The sequence below is a fragment of the Podarcis pityusensis genome (genome assembly GCF_964106645.2).
Source record: "Podarcis pityusensis genome assembly, chromosome: 3".
NCBI lineage: Eukaryota > Metazoa > Chordata > Lepidosauria > Squamata > Lacertidae > Podarcis > Podarcis pityusensis.
In genome coordinates, this window is record NC_138026.1 from 10,636,717 (window position 1) to 10,659,908 (window position 23,192).

At 42.8% G+C, this 23,192-nt stretch overlaps 2 protein-coding genes across 5 annotated transcripts in view; one reads left to right on the forward strand and one right to left on the reverse strand.

The window, feature by feature from the left end:
• Positions 1–14,229, forward strand: part of MCM8 (minichromosome maintenance 8 homologous recombination repair factor) — a 40,332-nt gene extending 26,103 nt beyond the window's left edge. The window contains 7 exon segments of the mRNA XM_080999445.1: positions 6,716–6,853; positions 7,696–7,825; positions 9,753–9,838; positions 10,071–10,139; positions 11,059–11,150; positions 12,559–12,616; positions 12,618–14,229. Of these exon segments, the coding sequence (XP_080855571.1) occupies positions 6,716–6,853; positions 7,696–7,825; positions 9,753–9,838; positions 10,071–10,139; positions 11,059–11,150; positions 12,559–12,616; positions 12,618–12,647 (603 nt within the window). The 3' untranslated portion in view covers positions 12,648–14,229.
• LRRN4 (leucine rich repeat neuronal 4) lies at positions 11,091–22,572 on the reverse strand. Of its 4 annotated transcripts, none has more exons than XM_080999077.1 (6): positions 22,278–22,572; positions 21,082–21,799; positions 18,889–19,093; positions 17,050–17,187; positions 15,794–16,316; positions 11,091–11,210 (listed from the first exon to the last, which is right to left on the reverse strand). In XM_080999077.1, exons 2-6 carry the CDS (start codon positions 21,767–21,769, stop codon positions 11,181–11,183), a joined length of 1,584 nt encoding a protein of 527 aa, XP_080855203.1. In that variant the 5' UTR covers positions 21,770–21,799; positions 22,278–22,572; the 3' UTR covers positions 11,091–11,180. The 4 variants fall into 4 exon arrangements, with proteins under 4 accessions (XP_080855203.1, XP_080855202.1, XP_080855200.1 ...); XM_080999076.1 differs by lacking the exon at positions 11,091–11,210 and adding an exon at positions 21,992–22,074 and having other exon boundaries at positions 15,040–16,316; XM_080999074.1 differs by lacking the exon at positions 11,091–11,210 and having other exon boundaries at positions 15,040–16,316.
• Between the last annotated feature and the right edge of the window lie 620 nt (positions 22,573–23,192).

Consider the following 23,192-nt stretch of genomic DNA (forward strand, 5'->3'; position numbering starts at 1 on the left):
TTCAAAGTCATGTAAATAAATAAAACTTAAAACAATAAGTGAAACTTATGCATTGTTTTAAGATGCCATCTTCAAATGGCACTGCAAGAGAGAATGTTAATCCAACATGTTTAATTGCAACTGCAATGATTAAAAATGCTTAGCATATTCTCATGTTGCATTCTGCAGTAAACACATTGGCTCTATGCAGACAAGCAGAAACATAGAAGTGTGTTTTGTGATCACAAAAGGCTTCCTTTTGGTTTGTGTGTGGTGGTTTTCAGAGGTGAGTTGTGCTGCTGGTCTGCTTGCTGTTAGATCTTGTGTTCCCCACTCGTTCCTTTTGCTGTTTTGCGTGTCGGTTGAAAAGGCTTCCTTTTCAGTTTTTATCTCAGTTCGAACTGTAGCTCACTGATTCAGACACGACAGCAAACTGGTTACCAATAAACAGGAGGTGGACATAGAAGCCATATGTGAGAAGGGAATATGAAAGTGTGTAACTCATTCATGATTCTTGTATGAGCAATTGCCTTTTAAAATGTTCATTTTGAAAACTTGGGCACACTAGTAGTAAATGTTGATATTTTATTTAAATACAACAAATAATGCGCTCAGTAATTATATTGGGTTGCATCCAACCAAGGTATGCTTGAGTTAGATTCATTGGATTTAAAGTTAGTCATGTCCATTCATTTCAATGGTTCTATTCTAAGTGTAGCTAATACTGGATGCAACCCATAATATTTAGCATGGTTTTAAAAAGGGGAAAGTGTGTCAAGTGAAGGAAACGTGATTTTGAAATAGTTCTATATTGTATTGAAATTATCCTTGGCTGATAGCCAGTTTCATAGGCAGGTTTTGAAGATTGTAAGACCGCTTACAATCAACCATAGGCTTGGGAATACTGGAGAAATTTCCAGCACAGGGCACTAATTCTGTTTTAGAATGCTATTATTTTTCCATTACATTTGTATAGAAAAGGAAGGTATCAACTGTGATGTACACCCATGAATGTATTGAATTTGCTTATGGGTAGAATAGGAACACTTTGTGCCGTTCCCCAAGCTGTGCCTACCTGTTGCTGGTTAGGTGGAAGAGGAGGGTTGGGTCTTGCGTGATCGTTTGGAAATAGTAGACCATTGCTGCTCAAGTGAATCACAGCCTGAACTAAGGCGGCTCACAACAACAGCATTTCTACCATACAAACATACAGTAAAAAGTTAAGGGATGCACCATTAGGTTAAAGCTGCAGCCCTTGTCTTCAAAGGTTTAAGATTACTCATGTAGACAGTCTTGTAGCCTTTGAATTGACCAGGTACTGTTTCTGCATCCTTAAAAGTATCTTAAATTCAGGAAAAAAACCAAACTGCTGACATTTTAAAATTATGGACAGAGTCAACACCCCCCTTCAACCTGCTGTAACATTCATCTATTTATTTGTGTGAGTGCAATAAAGCTATTCTGTTTTGTTTTAACCTTTTGTTTATTGGTTTCTGTGAATAAAGCTATTTTTTAAAGGAAAACACAATTATTTGTTCAATGGTTTGAGTAAAAAGGTAAAGGGACCCCTGACCGTTAGGTCCAGCTGTGGCCGACTCTGGGGTTGCAGCGCTCATCTTGCTTTACTGGCCGAGGGAGCCAGCGTACAGCTTCCGGGTCATGTGGCCAGCATGACTAAGCCACTTCTGGTGAACCAGAGCAGCGCACGGAATCGCCGTTTACCTTCCCGCCGGAGCGGTACCTATTTATCTACTTGCACTTTGTGCTTTTGAACTGCTAGGTCCAAAGGCATCTGAAGGCAGCCCTGTTTAGGGAAGCTTTTAATGTTTTTTTGGAAGCCGCCCAGAGTGGCTGGGGAAGCCCAGCCAGATGGGCGGGGTATAAATAATAAATTATTATTATTATTATTAGGTTGGCAGGAGCAGGGACCAAGCAACAGGCGCTCACCCCATCGTGGGGATTCGAACCGCCGACCTTCTGATCCGCAAGTCCTAGGCTCTGTGGTTTAACCCACAGCGCCACCCATGGTTTGAGTACAATAAAGCTATTTTTGAAACCCCAAACCACTTACTGCTTTGATTAAATAGTCATTTATTGGTTTGCATGCCACAAAGCTATTTTTTATCATGGCTTCCATTTTAGGCCTTAAGCTGTGGATACCTAACCCCCCCCCCACCCGCTGCCTTTGGCGACCGGAAAAGCGTCAAAACCGCGCGCTCCCCCGCACAGGCTGCGTCCTGACGTTCTCCCACGCTCCGTCTCCTAAGCAACGTCGCCGCAGGTCGGGAGCTCCGCCGTAAAGCGCGGCGCTGTCGCGAAAGGCAACGTAAAGCGCCTCTCTGAGGCGAAAGGCCCGGCCCGGCCTAAGTTGAATGGAGGGCGAGGAGGCGGCGGCGGGGGCCGGCGGTGGGGGCAGCAGCCGGGGAGGAGGAGCCGCCGCTGCCGCCCCTCAGCGTCGTCGCCGTGGTTCTCCTCTGAGCGGGCGGAGAGGCCAGCCATGTTGCCCGCGGCCTGGCTGGCCAAGGGCGGCGCCTGCGGCTGGCGGTTCCTGAGGGGCGCCAACCCCGCCAGGGCGCGCCGGGGACTCCTCTCCCGGGCGCCGCTCGCCGCCGCCGCCTCCCCTCACCGCCTGCTGCGCCCCACGGGCTCCCGGCAGCAGCTGCTGCGGGCCTGGGCCAGCTGCGGGGTGGGAGGGCCCGCGGGGAACTCGGAGCGCGGCGCCGGGAAAGCCAGGCCTCCTCGCGGATACGCCGAACTGGTAAGGGGAGAAGCGCGCCCACCCCTCATCCCCCGCCGAAGCAGGCGGCCTGGGGCTTCGCGGCCACTCGAGGCCCCGGATGCGGCCCTCCCTCGCGGCCCATAGCGCCTCCACAGCAACAAGAGGGTCAAGGGGGCGGTGGCGGGGAACACGCACAAAACCGAATTTCTGGCACTTGGCAAACCCGAGGAAGGTTTCGCCCTGGTTTTGCTACGTTCAAAAAGGTTTCGGAGCGGTTTTTGTCTTTTTGCTTTCCTCCCTTCCATATGTGAAAGGGCATCTAATTTAGCGCGTGGATCGAATGGGTCCGTTGGGTTCCCTGCGATGGTTAGAAGACGAGGAGATCCCCACTTTTTTTACATTGGGGGAAGTAGCCTGTAGGGCTCAAGGAGGGTCGGGGCTGGACTACTTCTGCAGGAATGTTCTTGAATATTGAAAGAGTTGCTACGTTTGTATGGACTCCTCTCCTTGACCTGCTAATTGTCTGTGGCTTGGGAAGGTTTTTTTTTTAATAGGTCCACGATATCGGATACAGCAGACCTTCCCAAGTGTCCCTATTTTCCAGGGACGGCCTTGATTTACAGAAGCCGTCCCGCTTTCTGATTTGACCCCGAAATGTGCCACTTTTCCTTAGGCTGTCCCTATTTTCACTGGAGAAATGTTGGAGGGTATGGCGTTATCTGATCCCCGAGCCGTCTGAAGGCAATCCTCGAAATAAAAAATTCCTTCCTGTAGCACCTTAAAGACCAACTAAGTTAGTTCTTGGTATAAGCTTTCGTGTGCATGCACACTTCTTCAGATACACTGAAACAGAAGTTACCAGATCCTTCTATATATTCTATATACCAGATATATATATCTGGTAACTTCTGTTTCAGTGTATCTGAAGAAGTGTGCATGCACACGAAAGCTTATACCAAGAACTAACTTAGTTGGTCTTTAAGGTGCTACAGGAAGGAATTTTTTTATTTCGACTATGGCAGACCAACACGGCTACCCATCTGTAACTGAAGGCAATCCTGTATAGGGAAATGTGTGGGTTTTTTTCCTTTTGTTTTTTAAACAGATCTAACATATAAAACATACAAAAGAGAGAACATTACAATACTAAGAGAGAAAAAACAAAAGAAAAAACAAAAATAAAAACACATTCCTTTTGAAGTTCATTTTAAATTCCATTATTAACTGACTTCCTCAAATCCCCCTAACTGAATTTCATTGTATCAACTTGTAACAGTTCTCCAAAATCATTTTTCTACTACAATTTACTCCTTCAATTTACTTTCTTCATCTTTTTTCTTATTGACTTAAATCCATATTACAATACAGTGATACCTCGGGTTACATACGCTTCAGGTTACAGACTCCGCTAACTCAGAAAAGTGCTTCAGGTTAAGAACTTTGCTTCAGGATGAGAACAGAAATCGTGCTCCGGCAGCGCAGCAGCAGCAGCAGGAGGCCCCATTAGCTAAAGTGGTGCTTCAGGTTAAGAACAGGTTCTGGTTAAGAACAGACATCTGGAACGAATTAAGTACTTAACCCAAGGTACCACTGTACAAAATTCTTATTCTAATCTTAGGCCTATTTGATACTTTCAAGTACCTTCTAATTATCTTATATTTAGGGAAGTGTTTTTTAAATGTTTTTTAATGTTTTTATATACAGTGGTACCTCGGGTTACATACGCTTCAGGTTACATACGCTTCAGGTTATAGACTCCACTAACTGAGAAATAGTACCTCGGGTTAAGAACTTTGCTTCAGGATGAGAACAGAAATTGTGCTCCAGCAGCAGCAGGAGGCCTCATTAGCTAAAGTGGTCTCCAGGTTAAGAACAGTTTCAGGTTAAGAATGGAGCTCCGGAACAAATTACCGTATTTTTTGCTCTATAAGACTCACTTTTGCCCTCCTAAAAAGTAAGGGGAAATCTGCGTGCGTCTTATGGAGCGAATGCAGGCTGCGCAGCTATCCCAGAAGCCAGAACAGCAAGAGGGATCGCTGCTTTCACTGCGCAGCGATCCCTCTTGCTGTTCTGGCTACTGAGATTCAGAATATTTTTTTTCCTTGTTTTCCTCCTCCAAAGACTAGGTGCGTCTTGTGGTCTGGTGCGCCTTATAGATCGAAAAATACGGTAAGTACTTAACCCGAGGTACTACTGTATGTTTGAAGCTGCCCAGAGTAGCTGGGGCAACCCATTAAGATGTGTGGGGTAGAAATAGAATTATCATTCTGGGATGGGACATCCCTATTTTCATCGGAGAAATATTGGCGGGTATGCAAACACACAGGCTTGTATACGGCCCGCCTGCTTCAGTAGGAGCTTGGCTTCCCTTTCTCTCGTGTACCAGTCTCACTGTAGTGATGAGTGAAAACATATTTCCCACTGACCTTAGAGAAACTCCTTCTCCTTACTATTTTGGGCACACTCCAGGATCTCCTCATTGGCAAATTCTGATAATGTGTTCTGCAGTGTTTGTCCTGGACTTGTTTCCACCTGTGCTTGAAATGATTTCCTTTGTAGGTCTGCCAGATTGCCTGATGGAGACTGACATCAGCGGTAGCAAGTTTTCCCTTTGCAATCTGGTGCAGATCCAGAGAAAGTGGTTCAAACTACTCCATAATCATGTCAGGTTCCAACCCCATGTGATTAAGAACTCTTGCAGTTGTTAAGTTTGGAAAGTTTTATGCTTAGCTTTCCGTATACAGTGGTACCTTGGGTTAAGAACTAAATTCATTCCGGAGGTCTGTTCTTAACCTGAAACTGTTCTTAACCTGAAGCATCACTTTAGCTAATGGGGCCTCCTGCTGCCGCTGCGCCACTGGAGCACAATTTCTGTTCTCATCCTGAAGCAAAGTTCTTAACCCGAGGTAATATTTCTGGGTTAGTGGAGTCTGTAAGCTGAAGCGTCTGTAACCTGAAGCGTATGTAACCCGAGGTACCACTGTATAAGCTTATACTTGCTTGTGGAGATGGAAGAAAGAAGCAGCTGCTTCAGTGGGGAAAAAAAAAAAAGCATTTTGAGATCTTAAAAATGGCTGTTGCGACCTTCTTTATTTCCCCATTTCAAATATTCAGAAATTATATTGTTATGGATATAGGCCATTCATGTTTATTGGAAGACTTATTCATGTGCAGGACCTTGTTTCCATATGGAGAATTGAAATATACCAATGGAGTGAAAAAGTAGAAGTGTTAATGCCTGCCTGCAATTACAGGCTGACCAGTGACGTAATGATGTGTAAACATCAACTCAGCAGTTTCTTTACAAACTGCTATGCACATAGGTGGTTGCAGATGCCTGTTTCAAACGTACATAGAATCATAGAGTTGGAAGGGACCCCAAAGGTAATCTAGCCCAATCCCCAGCAATTCAGGAATCACAGCTAAAAAATCCCTGACACGGTGGCCATCCAACCTCTGTTTAAAAAACCTCCAGTGAAGGAGAGTACATTAGTGGCCACTGTGTTTAAGTAGTAGCTTGAACATAAGAAGACATCATAGATCACTACAGAAAACTTCCTTTCTTCCAGCCTGCTACTTTCAGTGGAGCCAATTCATACATTCCGTTTTGAATCAGAAAGAAAGCAGTGTGCGAATTGGCTCTGAATTGTCATTCTTTACATGGGGATTTGTTTATTTGAAAATATTTTTATGTCAAAACATCACTTCAGATTCTAAACCGGGAAGACTTTCTCTAGGGCAATATTTTCACATGTGTATACTACAGTCCTAGCCATGTCTACCTATAAGTAAGTCCTTTTGTTTCAGCGCAGCTTATTTCCAGGTTAGCAGGGTTAGGACTGGAGTCTTAGCCATCTGAATGTGTTTTCCCATTTTGGGGGGGGTATTGTTTATGTGTAGCCTTTCCTCGCCTGCTTTTCATTCTAAAAGCTAAAATCAATACCCAAGCAGACTGAGTTGAGGTAATGTGTATTTGATTTTTAATAAGCTTACTTCCTGTTGTTTTGTTCTTTCCAGTATGAAAACCCTTGGACAATTCCTAATTTACTCTCAATGGCAAGGATTGGTCTGGCACCGGTTTTGGGCTACTTGATTGTTGAAGAAAATTTCAATATTGCATTGGGTGTATTTACTCTGGCTGGAATAACAGATTTGGTAAGTTTTAGCATACCATTTTGAAACGTTTTACAGAAGAAATGAGCATGTCTTTCAGTTTAGTTTTTGTACATCTTTTTATTTTATAGGAATAATATGATTCAATAGGTAAAGAGAGAATTTTCCATTCTTTTCGTTTGCAGCTTAAGATAAGAGACTGGCTATGTTGAAACCAACTTTTTACAATTTTCTTGACTGTGTGCTTCTAATCTCTACTTGGGGTTTTGTTTTTTTTAAGCATGACTTTAACAAACAAACCATTTCCCTAAGAATAAATGCTTGTGTCATTGTACTTGGCCATTATTGTATGCAAGGGGTGCTTCAGTTCAGGATGCCAGCCAACTCTGCCCTCTTTCAGATTGCTGTAAGGAATTTAAGGAGGTCATTTCATTCTCTCGCTCCTCCTCCCCAACCCCTGGTTTATGTTTTTCTTTTCTAACCAATACTAAATATTTCATAGCTACTGAGTATGCTCAGCTCAATATATATATTTGTTATTTCTGTAAGTCTTGGGTACCTCCTGTTGTGCTAATAGTCTCCTATTGTTTCTCAGTAGCCCCATTTTGATTCCATTCCTGCCAGCCCTCACCACCCAAGTCCTGTCTGAACATGCCTGTACTAATCTTCCCGAAATAAGGAGACTTTCAAAAGCAATTTGTGATATGGCATGCTGCCATGCTCAGGTGTCTGCTGTTCAAAGGGTTGAGGGGAGTCAGAAATCTCACTTGGCATGTCTTAGCCTATGGGCACTCCTGAATAAGCTCTTTCAATTCTGGCCAAGGTTAATAGTACCATTAAAAGAGTTACTTTGTCTTAGCTGTCTGTTCAATTTGCGTTTTCAGTTGGATGGCTTTATTGCACGAAACTGGGCCAACCAAAAATCTGCTTTGGGAAGTGCCCTCGACCCTCTGGCTGATAAAGTTCTCATCAGTGTCCTGTACATTAGCCTGACTTGTGCAAATCTTATTCCAGGTAAGCAGATGAATATTGTTCTTGAATGGCTTGAATAGTTAATCACTTTAATTCTATAGGGCAATAACAAAAAAATTCATTCTGTCAGTACAAGGGTAGCCACTTGCACAACAGAATTTCCCCCTTCCTATGTGTGAGACCCTTGCTCTCCCCAAATCTGCTCCAGGGAGTTGGGGGAACTCCCTGAATAGATTTGGAGGGAATTACATTGCACAAGCTGATGGAGCAAGTTATCTGGAGACCACCCATAGCTTCCCAGCTTGCCCTCACAATATAGTATCCAGACAGTGTGATGACACGGTTCACATTAATCACCCACCTGCAGAGCAGTAATGGTGTGTAAATATCAACCCAGCAGTTTCTTTACAAGCTGCTATGCACATAGGTGGTTGCAGATGCTTGTTTCAAACGTAAAACTTTCCAAACTTAACAACTGCAAGAGTTCTTAATCACATGGGGTTGGAACCTGACATGATTATGGAGTAGTTTGAACCTGCTTTCTCTGTGGATAATCAGGAAGACTTATACCAAAGGACTGTGACTTTCAAAATAGTAAAGATGTAGGCTTCCGTTTGCCCCACATCCTAAAAACAATGTTAATCCATATCCTTCCTTGAAGTCACTTACTGAATTCATATTCGTAGAGAGTGGTGGCTTTAAATGATAATTGGTACTCTTTCATGAATTCTGTTGCATTTGTTTGCATCTGAGATTTCTGTCCTACCTTTCTAGGATGCAAGTTAGAAATATTTACAAAAACAGTACCTAACCAAAATGAAAAACACAACAAAAGATACAGTTAAAAGCACCAGCAGACACACACTTTATCTATAAGTTTTATTAAATTTTCTGTTTTACACAACTTTAAAATATCAATGACTTCCTTTCTTCTGTTTCCATGGTTCATTTTGCATAACATAAGTCCCTGCATATTTTAGATAAACTAAAACTTTCAGTATTCCATTATTACATCCATCAAAACTTATTTACATTGTTGAATTTAATCTTAATGCTGCCAACGTTTTCAAGTGTACACAATTTCCCCCATATAATCAATAAACATTTTCCAATCTTCTTTAAACGTATGTTCTTCTTGTTCTATTCTATATGTTAGGTCTGCAAGCTGCGCATATTCCATCAGTTTAAGTTGCTATTCTTCTTTACTTGGGACATCACTCATTTTCCATTTTTGGGCTAACAAAACACGGGCCGCAGTAGTGGCATATATAAATAAGGTTATTTACGTATGCAAACACACATTTTAAAACAGTATCCTAAAAAAAGCAAAGAAAAAGCCTCCATTAACAATGGATCTGAATGAGAAGTTGATTGCTGTATAGATGTTAACCACTGGGTTTTGGTACTAGTCAAGACATTACTTAAGGAAAATGTATGTTTTTTATGGTTTTATTTAAAAAATAATTGACTTTTATTCACTTTACAGTTGTACTTTTATAGCAGCCAGTGCATATTAAACAATGGGTTTTTGTATTCCCTATCTGAACTCAAGATGCTGTGTTTTAAATGTGTGGTATTCAATAGGTGGACAGCAAACTAAATGCCCTAAATTTAGACTAAATAAAAGAAAGCAAATGATTTAAAAAAATTACTTTATGTGCTGATGGGTCTTTGGATGCTATACAGTGGTACCTCGGGTTACAAACGCTTCGTGTTACGAACTCCGCTAACCAGGAAGTAGTTGCTACGGGTTGCGAACTTTGCCCCAGGATGAGAATGGAAATCGCACGGCGGCAGGAGGCCCCATTAGTGAAAGCGTGCCTCAGGTTAAGAATGGTTTCGGGTTAAGAACGGACTTCCGGAACAAATTAAGTTTGTAACCCGAAGTACCACTGTACACTTGTATATATTAGGATTTGAATTGCCTTTCTGCATGCTTATGTTAACAAATATCATGGGTTTTTTCCAGTTCCTCTTACATCTATGATCATTTTAAGGGACATTGCATTAATTGCTGCTGTTTTTTACGTGCGATACAGAACTCTTCCTCCACCAGTAAGTATGCAGGTGTTTGTTTTGACTTTAAATCAGTCACACCTTATTTGTACCAAGGGGGGGTGGGATATAAATAGTAAAATGACTATTTAAATTATTGTATTATTAAATATGAAGATGGAAAATGATCGTGTTGCCTTTCTAAATGCCTTAGTTGGTTCTTACTAGCTCACATGCTTATTAGACTTTTCTCCTCGATAGAATTACAAATCAAACTTTCTGTCTTCTACAGAGAACACTTAGTAGATATTTCAATCCATGTTATGCCACTGCTCAGTTAAAGCCAACATTTATCAGCAAGGTAAGAGCAATTGTACATCTTGCTATTCATTTGATACCTAGTCTATGTCACCATGCAGCACAGTTGGGTATGGATGTTTTTGTACTATTCTCTACCATCAGCAAGCCCAGTGAAAGTATGAGAGAGGATTTGGGTGAGGGCTCCAAGTTCTGATTTGGCAGTGTGGGTTTTCTTCCTTTAAATTCTGACATCTCTTGTAAAGGGACCAGTATGGGATCCCTTTAGGGGATATCTGTGCTGCCTCAACTTCTCACTAGTGAAAAATGTTTATTTAAGCCAGGCATAGGCAAACTCCGGCCCTCCAGATGTTTGGGACTACAATTCCCATCATCCCCAACCACTGGTCCTGTTAGCTAGAGAGGATAGGAATTGTAGTCCCGAACATCTGGAGGGCCAAAGTTTGCCTATGCCTGATTTAAGCCTTCACTTTGCAGAATCCTGTTCTTTATGAGAAGTTTTTACTTCCTGGCCTGGTTCAAACATAACAATAAACCATGTTTTAAGCATTACTTGTGCGAGTCACAGTTGGTGAACTCCTTTTACAATGAGGGAAGGAGGTGTGAATGCTTCTGTTTTAAATCATACGAAGTTTTCTGTTAATGTCTGAACTTTGGAAACTCTGGTTCATTCACACAACAGTGTAATCCTGATTTATTTAAGCAACTACAATAATCTGCAGTTTCCCCAGTTTGAACAGGAAATTGTCGTTTTTTAAAAACTGAATTGGGCCCCCAATGTTTATGGTGTCAGAGGAAAACTGCAGGAATTATTTCTACATTCTTGGTTTTATTTTTCAAATGTGCCTTTAATTTACCAATTTTCATTACTGCTAAAAGTGTAGCACTTTTAGATCCTGTTGATTTCAGGTGGAAAAGGAATGTTAATGTGTGACTTCAGTTTTCACGTAATCTCTCACCAGATGAACACGGTAGTCCAGCTCATCTTAGTGGCAGCTTCTTTAGCAGCTCCGGTTTTCAATTATGTGGACAGTATGTATCTTCAGACCTTATGGTATGTAGCCCTTATACCGCATTTTTCGCCCTATAGGACGCACCGGCCCATAGGACGCACCTAGTTTTTTGAGGGGGAAAGAAAGAAAGAAAATATTATCCCCCCCCCCCAACTGGGGCGGCGGAAGCCCAAGCTTTTAAAAACGCACCTACCGTAGTTTATAGAGGAGAAAAACAAAGGCAGCAGGCTCCCTAGGCTGAGGATAGCTGCCCGAAGCACGGGGCGCTCTGCTTCAGCACGTCCCGTGCTCTGGGCAGCAGGCTGCTATCCGCAGCCTAGGGAGCCCTGCGGGAACTCCTGTGGGCTCCCCAGGCTTGCTGATAGCTTTTTGAAGCCTGGAGAGCGAGAGGGGTCGGTGCGCACTGACCCCTCTCGCTCTCCAAGCTTCAGCGAAAGCCTGCATCCGCCCCATAGGACGCACACAGATTTCCCCTTCATTTTTGGAGGGGGAAAAGTGCGTCCTATAGGGCAAAAAATACGGTAATTGTTACGATACAACTGATTTGTGGGGGAACAGGCAATTCTGAAAGATGAGCAGTTTTGGACATCACCTATTTGTATGGTTGCTGAAATCATGTCACTAGTGGCTGCAAGCAACCAAGTTAAAGCAATTGCAGCTCAATTCTGGGTATTTTAAACTTCGAAGTAAGCCTGTGCATAGGATTGCAGCCCTACTGACATGGGATTATATTCAGAGTTACTACTTATGCTGAATTGGTATGTGGTCAATAAATTTAGGACTAGAATTATCTCTAGGCAAGCAGCGCTACCGTGGCTCCTCATGCAGTATGAGATAAAATAATACCGACCTAAAGATTCCCTCATTGCAGGGGTTGGTCGGTTCTCAACCTGTGGGTCCCCAGATGTTGTTGGACTACAACTCCCATCATCCCTGAGCTCTGGCCTTGCTAGCTATGGGTGATGGGAGTTGTAGTTCAACAACATCTGGGACTCTAGATGGAAGAGTTTAAAGTGGGGTAGCAAGATGATATGCATGAATCAATTTAGAATTATTATGATAGAGAGGCCCCTGGACCATATACTTAACCCTGCAATACTAAGGTCTCTGGTTCAGTCCTCTTCAGCTCTTGGGTAAGTAAGACTGCGAAAGACCTACAAGAGCTGCAGCCAGTGAAAGTAGACTCTCACCAGTGACCAGATGGGTTGGTGGTCTAGCTTATTATAAGGAAGATTCTGATGTTCATATTTTGGCTTAACTAGATTTTTGTTTGGGCTTCCAGAGAGCTCAGTGTTAAAAATCAGCTTTGGCTGCTGTAGGAGAAATTTGTTCTATTCACGACAAGTCGAACATCCCTTGCCCTTACCTACCCTTCTTTACTAGTGAGCTATGGTACTTTTTTCTCCATGTGTTTCCTAGGGAACTAATACGATTGTTTCCTCCCTGAAGGTGCATCACAGCTTTCACAACAACAGCATCTGCTTACAGTTACTATCATTATGGCCGAAAAAACAGTTCAGGTACTAAACAGCAAATGAAGGCTCTGAGTGAGTTGCTTACTTCTTGCTCAGTTTGTGCTGGGATGGCATTGCCTGCATTATCTTTGGACTATGGATAAAGAACACTTTTTGATAGCTTTGTCTCAGTGGAAACCATGTCTTCACATTGAAGCTATTCGGAAGTTAAAATGAAGTTTTGATCATGTAAATATGCAGAATTTTCAATGTACTTTTTTCAATTTGTTACAAATAAAATATAATTTTTTACCTTAATGCACAAACACTTGCAGAGATTATCACCTGATGGTTATTGTTCATTGCTTTTCTGAAGTTTTCACTTATTTGGGGGGGGGGGATTGCTATGCTACCCTCCTTGATGTATTTGAATTCAACACATCACAGCCCCCTTCCATTTCATTGTTTTTAGGATGTGGGGCAAACGGAAGCCTACTTTACTAAGTCCTACACTGTTGATAAAAATGTTCAAACTAAAACCTTGAACCACCCTTCTTAATAGTCTAATGTTTAGGAAAGGGCAGCCTTTGTTATGCAAGGACATAGTAAATTATGATGTGCACTAACCTAACGACTCTTGTATAAATGTTTAGAATTGAATTGCTGACTAAGCAAGGCAACCGTGAAACTTTAGGAAAGAGATAAACGCTCTCTTCACAAATTAGACATCATGATTAAATGTGTTGAAATAATGAAAAAAGTAGCATAGTAGATAAGAAACTGGATTACTAAAATTGATCTATGAAGTAGTGGGTGGAGCTGCTAATATTGCCAGAACAGATGCTCCTCTTGTTACCTGTATGGTACAAGAGTTTGGTTTCCCATATTCAACAAAACACAATAAAATAAAGGTAGTGAAGTTAAAACTAAGAAAGGACTTACAGTGTGGTTAGCTTATAGGATGTTGAAAAGTCCACTGATGGAAAAAAGACATGATTAGGACATAATGAATAAAATTCTGGGCAATGTCACAGGTGATCTCTAGGACTTCTGTAGCTCAAGCAAGCAAGTATTCTGCATTAGTGGTTAGTATGAAATGAATATGCTAGTTCTTTTAATAAAACAGTAGGAGGCAGTTTTTAAATTTCCTATTTAAAACATCAGACATGGAAGATAAATGATGGCCTGTCAGAGCACAGTCCATCTATAGGCATGTAGTCTTTTGCATATGGTGAGCAAGATGACCTGTAAAAAGGTTCTATAAACTGAAAATGAACTTTTGCATGTTGGATTATGCTGCTATCTCACCAGAAGTGAATTTATTGTGGAATCAAAGGCTTGATGGAGTATAAAAACAATTTTAGTATGTTTGATATATTCTAACTTGTATAAAGAAGGTATATTGAAAAGATACTTGATAGTTTATGTAACCTCAGACTGCTGCAGTCCAGTTGTGTTGCAGAGTAAGAAGATAAAGAAGCTTTTTAAGTTTATCAAGACAAAATAGAGCATGATGTACTGTAGAAGCACTCAGGTACATTCTTACAACTGGACAAGAATAGATACCACATGTCTCAAATGTTTTAAAGAGAACTGAAAAATGATGTGAAGGCTTGTCCATAGTCAGTGCCTCTGCACTTTTAAAATAAATTTTTCTATGACTCAACTATTGGTGTCTAATTGTGCTGCTAGTTGTTATTCAACTCCTATGGTAGGAATAATGTGAAGATGGATTGGCTTTCTAATGTGGCTTCTACACATTTATTCTAGTATCTTTATCTCACTGGTAGATTAATCTAGCTGCTGCTAGTATTAACTTAGCCTTATCTCTCTTCACTACTGTGTGCATCTGCTTCCAGCCTGACCACTTATTTGATACTGCAGATCACAACATCATAATGACATAACCAGGCTGTTCCAGATAAATAGAGGGTGCTGCTAGGAACAACAACCTTGCAAAAAGGCTTTTCAGCCCATGTAAAGCCAATATAGTGATGAAAAATTGCACGCTCAATATTTTGTTCTGAAACCTGAAGTAGGAATGAGATTCATAACATGGCATTGTGCAAGGGACACAGGATTCCACTAATGAGTCACGTTAAAGAAGGTGGTAGCAGCATCTGACTGGGGCTCAATTTTCTGATAGCAGGATCATGGCCAGTATTGGAGGAAGTGGGAGGTACTTTTTGCTGATTTTCTCCCCTGCTGCCCACAATCTTTTAGGGAGCTGCAGGGAGAAGGAATAATGGGGGTGGAATCCCCCCCTGCAAATTTAGATTCGTAATGAATACTTTGGTTTTTTAAGACACTTTCAGAAGCAAAGAAATACTTTCCTGTTGCCTACTTCTCCTATTTATTTACTGTACTTATCCAAACAACAATTTAAATTCTGGAAAGAAGCTCACAGAGCAGGAAAGGTATTTTAAACTGTTTTCTTCCCTTTTGCTGTACAAAAAGGCAAATGCCATCAAATAGATTTTTTTTTTTTTTGCCAATCCTGTTCACCTTTATTTTAAGGAGTAATCAAAAGCAGGGTTTTTATACGAGACAAGGTGTGTGTTATAATGCTCAGTGTGGGGTCCTTTACACTTTTTGCAGAGACACACTGACAACAAGACGGTAGCAATAAGAAAGAATCCACTCGTTGCACACAAAGTGGCAAAGATAGATTTGTAGCTGGACTTTGTTTTAAAGGAACCACATGGAGAACTGGGCTCATTCCAATCTGCAGTCTGGCTCAATCCTGCCTTGTTTGAAGCCATTATGCATACTTGGTAAGTTGAGCCAGGCAGGAGATTGTACAGTGTGTATCGCCTAGCCGTGGCATAAATCTCTCCAGATACAGTGAAATTCTTGCTGTCCTGAGGGCGGTAAGCAAGCTGGTAGAATCTTACCACTGAATATGGGGCACACCAGCAGACCTCTGCTGACGTGTCCCTAATTTCAGATATCTCGCGGAGCCTCGGAGGATCTGGGATGGTGAATTCATCAGAGATCCCCGGGCACAGGCAAGGAGACAGTAACTGGAGATCAAAGCAAGGCTTTTGGAGGTGTCTGCATGGATCGTAATCACAAGGCCCAAGGCCCTGAGCCACGAATTCCTCCTCCTGCTTATCGTAGTCATAATAATCTTCATAAGATCTTGGACTGTTACGAGTGGTTGCAAGATTCAGAAGAGGGACTCCCTTAGTGGGGCTTTGCAACAGTGGTGTAGACTGAGCTGGCCTTACCGTATTGTGTGGGATCAACACAGAAGAATCTGCCGCTGTCTCTTCAGCTGTAGGACTGAGCTGAGCGAAGTGGGACCATGTTTCGTCCTCGTGGCCAATAAAACCATCCACTACTGTGGTGTCGTGTTTCCTTTGATTCATTTCAGTCATGCTCACTAGGGTTGGATCAGAAGAGAGTTCCCCCAGAGTTCTTGAAGGAGCTGCTGTGGTAGGTGGGCCGTCTGTAGATCTGCCAAATGTTTTATCTTTGTAGGCAAGAATGTCTGCTTCGGTTGGAGCCTCCTTTGCTGTATCTCCCCAAGTCAAATGAGGGCATTGAGGAGAAGAAGGGCTGCTGGGCCATTCTTGGGGAAATGTACTGGAGTCTGGAAGGGTGTCTGTCGTGAAGCTGGGAGACGTACCGTAAAGCTTGACTTGAGTGAAGTTGGAAATTCTTTGCCTTTGGCACTCCGTGTAGAACTTGGACAGCAACATAGGTCCAGATGCTTCTTTGGCCTCTGGGTAGCACAAAGTTTCTGATGCCCTAATATATGAGAAACAAGAACAGTTGTCATTAGGAAGTGGAATGAGATCAGTATTGTCCTCAACATAACATCACTCAGAGATATATCCATAGTTTGAGGCTATGTATGAGTTGCATGCATGAGTGTTTCAGACCATTATACCAAGTTGGCCAGCCACAGGCTGACAACTCAGTTTAGAAATGTAACCTAATTGTAATAATTCTAGAATCCAAGAACTGTAATCCTCTCATCAACAATATTCCAGTCACTGTGCATATTTCTGGTGCATAACTTTAGCCTGCATGTCATTTTCTTGAAAGATATGGTGAAACTGACGGACATGTGAGCACGTATCCTAGAGCTGGTGCTCTTAAATATGTGCTCTTAAATATGTGCGCTAGCCCCACAAAAACTGAAATGAGGCTATATTAGAGAGAGATTTAAAAATAGATAAATAAACCAGCATTTCCCCAACTTGCTATCCTTCAGATGTTGTGGACTCCAGCATAGCCAATGTTGGTGAGGGAAGATGATAAGTGTTTTCCAAAACATCTGGAGGACAATAGATTTGGGAAGGCAATTTTTATTCACCTGTAGCGCTTATTTCTATGATATGCTCGGTCTTATCTTTGTCGCCACTAGAGTAAGACATTTCTTTTATATCAAAAGGAAAGAGATGAGAGCAGGAGTTTACAAGCAGCAACACAGACTGCCAACAACGTACCTTGAACCAGCTTCTAAATTTCTCCTTACCTCTGTAGAAGTATTCTGTCTGGCTTGGAGAGCAGCCAGGAAAGATCACAACTGCACACCAAAGGGTTGCCATAGAGGTTGATCCTTACGTTTTGTGGTGAGCTGAGATTCCATGGACTGAAAGAGCTCAAATTGCAGCTGGAATAAGAGAAACTAGGTCAACCAACGTATGGGCTATCGTTTTAATAGCTAATTCTATCAAATTACATGCAGTTTCTGCCTTCTCCAGAGCAGTGATTATTTCTAAAATATTTTTTTATAATCCATTTGTATTCCACCTTCCCTTCCAGAAACACCCAAGACAGCTAACAATGTATTAGATCAAACCCACATCAGGCCTGGCCCACCTATGAGGCATGTGAAGCGACTGCCTCAGGCGGCAGGATCCACAGGGCCAGCAGACCTGGCCTCCAAGGAATTCTTCAGCTGTAGTGCATTCCTTGGAGGCCGGATTTGCCACCTCCTGGGCAGCCTCACTCCATGCCGCTTCTACAACAACCTCTTGACGAATAGGAGGCTCTGATAGTCTCCTATCCTTGTTCCTAATGTAGATCTTCACTCAGAATGGTGCCATTTTGTTCTTTTTACCTCAGGTGCCAGACTATTGGACCAGCACATGCTCACACACATGTATGCACATACACAGAGAGACAGATCAGTTCAAAAACTAGTGTAGGAATGCACGTTGAAACGGAGAAATAGAAAATCTAAAATGTCTGACGATGTATGAACCCTAAATCATTCTGATAGAAACGTAACAACATTTTGTTTTCATTCAGGATGCAGAGTTCAGTCTTGCCCCTTACCCAGAAAATACAAACCAGCTTAAAACCAGTTCAATAAATAACTGAACAAACGTTTTTACAGGTGGCTTTCCTACCCGAAGTCACCGTATTTTTTGCTCTGTAAGACGCACCAGACCACAAGACGCACCTAGTTTTTGGAGGAGGAAAACAAGAAAAAAAATATTCTGAATCTCAGAAGCCAGAACAGCAAGAGGGATCACTGCGCAGTGAAAGCAGCAATCCCTCTTGCTGTTCTGGCTTCTGGGATAGCTGTGCAGCCTGCATTCGCTCCATAAGACGCACACACATTTCCCCTTACATTTTAGGAGAGAAAAAGTGAGTCTTATAGAGCAAAAAATACGGTAACTTTCAATGCATCTCTAGGTAGCAAAGTGTCCCCAAACAAAGCCATGTGCTAGAGTCAGAAGAAAGGTGGTCACGCATGCTTCTCTGCATCTGTCTTAGTTTTTGTGAGAGGCATTTTAAACACTAGCATTTTGTGAGAGGCATTTTAAACACTAGCATTTTAACATTAGCTAGGAGAGCGGGGAATGGGACCACAGTGGCAAAAAAATCAATATTCTTATTTTTAGACAATTTTTGTCCTAAGGTCTTTTTGTTTTCAAAAAGCAAACTGTGCCTGGGCCCTTAAATTTACATCACTGGATTACATTTTGCTGGAAGATACTTACCCAAACACTTTTCATTTGATGGGGCAAAAAAGATCCCCATAATTGGTTTTCTTTGAATACTTTTTGTCTCCAGAAACATTTTGCATACAGAAGGAAGACTGAATCGTAAATGACTACTTTATAGGTCTACATCAGTTTAAATTCTGTAATGAAAAGTGGTGTGTGTGTGTGTGTGTGTGTGTGTGTGATTTTACCCCCTATGTTCCCTTCCACCATTACAGAATCAGTCCATTTAATGTCGTAATAATTTATCAGATTATCAGACCACAGTCCTACAACTGAATTCAAGTCCTAACAATGTCCACCTGTGCTTACAAGGGAGGCTTGGTGTCAGGGGAATCCTCAGAGATAGGAAAACTTACTTTTGGAATATGAGGAAACCCATGCGAGGCGTGTGGGTGAAAGACTCTGTTTCCACCAGACTGAGGGCATGGGAATATTGGCAGTCCAATAATATCAGCTCAGGAAGATGCAGGAAGGTGTCGACATCAAGGCTTCTCAGCCTGCTCATTTTTGTTAAATAAAGGAATGAGAGCCTGGGCAGATCTTTGGTCCAGTTCTGATGCACTGAGGGTCAAGCGGAAGACAAACAAACAAACAAACAAACAAACATATTACAGAGGAAACTCCATTTGACATACAAGCAGCCTTCATGACATCTTAAAGACAACTTGTTTTGCTCCTGACAAATATTGGTGAGTGTGCAAATGTTCTCTAGTGGCTGAGTTGAAGAGAAGCAAGAATTACATGAAGGCTGAGATGTTTCCTGGGTCCTTAGTTCCAGAATTCAGTATCGGGGTGAAGTTGCATAGAGGTCTTCTGAAATATACTATGGGCTTATATATTGGTTCATAGTTATGTCCCTACCATGAAGACAATTCCAATAAAATATTCCAGATGGATGTAATGTGTGTGAATGTCTCTGTGCTCTGAACTATGGTGCCATTTGTTTGTGAATAGAACTGGTGTTTCAGGCTGTATGAGATTACTGGGAAGCTCTCCATTTTGACTCTCCAAAATGGAGACTCTCCAAGTTCAGACACTTCAGGCTGTTCACAGGCTTCAAGGCCCCCAGTCTTCCAATTGGTTGCCATTCATTGTTCATCTTCCAATAAAAAACTAGGTGATCAACTCTGCATCCTAGTGTGGACTACCCCACATTGTATGTCCGCACCACCAGGAAGTTATCCTTTATGATTGCTGCCTAGTCTGAAAATGTATGCTTTTCTGTAGTCCAAATGTTAGTTTGTTCCTTAATCTCTTGCAAACAGAGGACTGTCCTCTGATACAGCCCATCAAACGAGACTTTTCCCTCTGTAAAAGCAAGTCTCATGACTACCCAAATCTGGGATGTCAAGGGCCCTGATGTGCATCCTATGAGGAGATGTTGTTAATACTCCACCCATCTGACTCTGGGTGGCTCCCAACAGAATATTAAAAACATGATAAAACATCAAACATTAAAAACTTCCATAAACAGGGCTGCCTTCAGATGTCTTCGAAAAGTCCGATAGTTGTTTATTCCCTTGACATCTGATGGGAGGGCGTTCCACAGGGCAGGCGCCACTACCGAGAAGGCTCTCTGCCTCTGTAACCTCACTTCTCACTGTTCTGCATGGAGGCATTGAGTGACTACTGATTTATTTCTTTTTTGGTTGGTTGCAAGTTTGGGTTTCCTTTTAGTGTTTTCCATACAGTAGGCTAAGACATTACATAAATTAAAATAAAATAGAATAAAAGATGCCAGGTAGTTGTGTGGTGTTTATCCATAAGATTGCTGTGCATGAGTTATTTTGAGGGTTTGACAAGTCACTATAGCTACTATTGATTTTGAACTACAGTGGTACCTCTGGTTGTGGACGCTTCTGGTTGCACACGCTCTGGGCTACGAGCTCGGCTAACCCAGAAGTAGCTGCTCCTGGTTGTGAACTTTGCCCCAGGATGCGAGCGGAAATGTTAGTGCACATGCAGCGGGAGATACCATTAGCAAAAGCGCACCTCAGGATAAGAATGGTTTCCGGTTACGGATGGACCTCCGGAACAGATTCAGTTCGTAACCAGAGGTACCACTATATTAAAACTTTCTATGTAATGTAGCATGAGCATTGGGGACTGGGGCTATTAAAAACTGAATTCATGCTAAGTAGGGTTGAAATTTTGCCCAAATATTCCTTAACAAATTCATCCAAAGAGTGAATTTGTATTTTAATTTTAAATATGTGATTTCTTCATAGATATACTTCGGGATGGCATTCAGCTTTTGCCGTAGAAATTTTGGTGAACGCACAAATAAAAATTTATAAATGTCCAGAAGCGGAAAACGCAGTCGAGCTATTCCCTCATTCATTTTGCACTTTTATAGTCAAGACTTTAAACGTGCATACAAATTATGTGTTTCCAGTTCAAATTTAGTTCTAGTGTTACATCCCTCTTCGAAATTATCCCCATCACCACATTGGCAAAACAGTTGAAATCCTTACAGCCACTGTCTCCTCTTTTCCCCACACCCTAAGTGTTTGGTGCTTGATGCTTTCCTCTTCGGTTTCGGTACTTACATCTCTCCAGATAGGTTGCGCTCAGGTCCATCGAGTAGATATCACTTCCTGCATTTTCGGTGGCGTCCCCAGGCAGGAAGATGGTTGCAAAGGCAGATTCCTTAATCCCCTCTTTCCCATCCTTCCCCAGCCAAGTAGAAGACAGGTTCAGGGTCCGCAATTGAGGATAGCAGGAAAAAGCCAATGGCTGGATTTCGACAATGGGATTTCCAGCTAGAGAAAACCACTTGAGGTTTTGCGGAGCAGATGCACTGCATGCGGGCACAACTGATAGCAAATTGAAGCTCAGGTCCAGGAACTGGAGGCGGCTGAGGTTCCTGGCATCCCATGTCACTTGCTGAATCTTATTCTGCCTCAGGGAGAGGGATTGCAACATTGGCAAGTCAGCCACCTCCTGGCTGTTGAATTCAGGCAAGAGGTTGACACTCACGTCCAAATGCACCAGAAGCTCAGGCAAGCAGGCAGGGAAAGAAGTCAGGCTCTGATTTCTGAGGCGGAAGGAGGTCCATGTCTGGGCACGCAGATCCCCGCAGGACAGGCTACTGAGGTTGACATTTTCCTCCCAAGTGTTCGGCTTCAACTGGAAAAGGATTTTCGCATCTCCAGGAGCTGTAGATCCCGTTTCCTTCGTTGGCCTGGCTGGCACTTCTCGTACAAGGACTAACAGGCAGGCAAGGAAGCAGAACATGGTAACCGCTCCCTCAAGAAGATGAGAGGCCTGTTTTCAGAAAGAGAAGGAAAGCAGTGATGTTGAGTGCATCCAAATACAGTGGTACCTCGGGTTAAGAACTTAATTCTTAACCGTTCTTAACCTGAAACTGTTCTTAACCTGAGGCACCACTTTAGCTAATGGGGCCTCCTGCTGCCGCCACACAATTTCTGTTCTCATCCTGAAGCAAAGTTTACTTACTCTTTGCTTGGAAGGTATCAGGGATCTCAGTTCTCACTTGTTTACTAAAAAGGGGGGGGGGGTGTCTTCTGGTCTTTTAAAAGCTGAGGCACAGAAACCCCAGTGGGAGAAGAAACGGCACGTGCAGAATTCCCCCCTTTAATGTGACGCTGGTATAGCGGCTAAGCCCAATCACCCCTGCTTGCCATCTTGCCCTCTATTGCAAAACACTTAACTTGGTTTCTCTGTGCTGAACTGGCTCCTATTCCGTCTCCCTTTCGCCCTTTTAGGATCAGCAAGCACTTACCCGCCAAGGTGCTTCTCAGGCAGATTGCTCCGTGTCAAGGCTCCCCGACTTTTCCCGCACTTGATTTATACATTCCGATGATTCAGAGCTCAAGCACGAACCCCTGTCTGCTCCCTTGCTCCCGTCCTCTCTCACCAGATCTGCTGATTCCAAGTCAGGCCCCTTATACCACTTTGCCCCTTCGTCTTAGGGAAAGGGCTGTTCCTTATTTTACTACACCACACCTATCCCCATCCCTTTATGGGAAGTGGGCAGATTTATTTCCCAAGCTACACAAATGGAGTGTCAGCTCCTTCCTGCGTAGCGGGGAGGGGGGGGGCGGCGAGGGAGAGGCTGGTGGGCTGAAAAAACATCTTTATTGCCAGCAGAGAGGATTGCTTTTTTTTGCAAAGGTGAAAGGTCCATGGAGAGTGCCAGACTGCTGATAAGTAGGCCAATGTCTTCTCCCTCTACTTCTCTGCAAATATAAAGGGCAAACTACGTCTTGTATCTATTTAAGGAGCGCCACCATTTATTTAGGGACGCGGGTGGCGCTGTGGGTTAAACCGCAGAGCCTAGGACTTGCCGATCAGAAGGTCGGCGGTTCGAATCCCCGCGACGGGGTGAGCTCCCGTTGCTCGGTCCCTGCTCCAGCCAACCTAGCAGTTCGAAAGCACGTCAAAGTGCAAGTAAATAAATAGGTACCGCTCCGGCAGGAAGGTAAACGGCTCCCTTTCCACTCAAATTGCTCCCTTTCCAGAATTGGTGGTGAGCAATTCTGAGCAGGGAAGTGGTTGAGGGTCAAGTCTTTCTTCCACCCCTCCTCCTTCTCTTCTTCCTCCATTCGAAACCGTATATTCCCAAGTCCACTTCTTTTAAAAATAAATAAATGGTAAAGGTAAAGGTAAAGGGACCCCTGACCATTAGGTCCAGTCG

Coding starts and splice junctions, on each gene's coding strand:
- LRRN4 (XM_080999074.1), bottom strand. CDS start 21,769: ATGTTCTGCTTCCTTGCCTGCCTGTTAGTCCTTGTACGAGAAGTGCCA. Junction 19,094..21,081: donor CGCAACCTATCTGGAGAGAT/GTAAGTACCGAA, acceptor CTTGACCCTCAG/TGCATCAGAACTGGACCAAA. Junction 16,317..17,049: donor GACAGAATACTTCTACAGAG/GTAAGGAGAAAT, acceptor CTCATATATTAG/GGCATCAGAAACTTTGTGCT.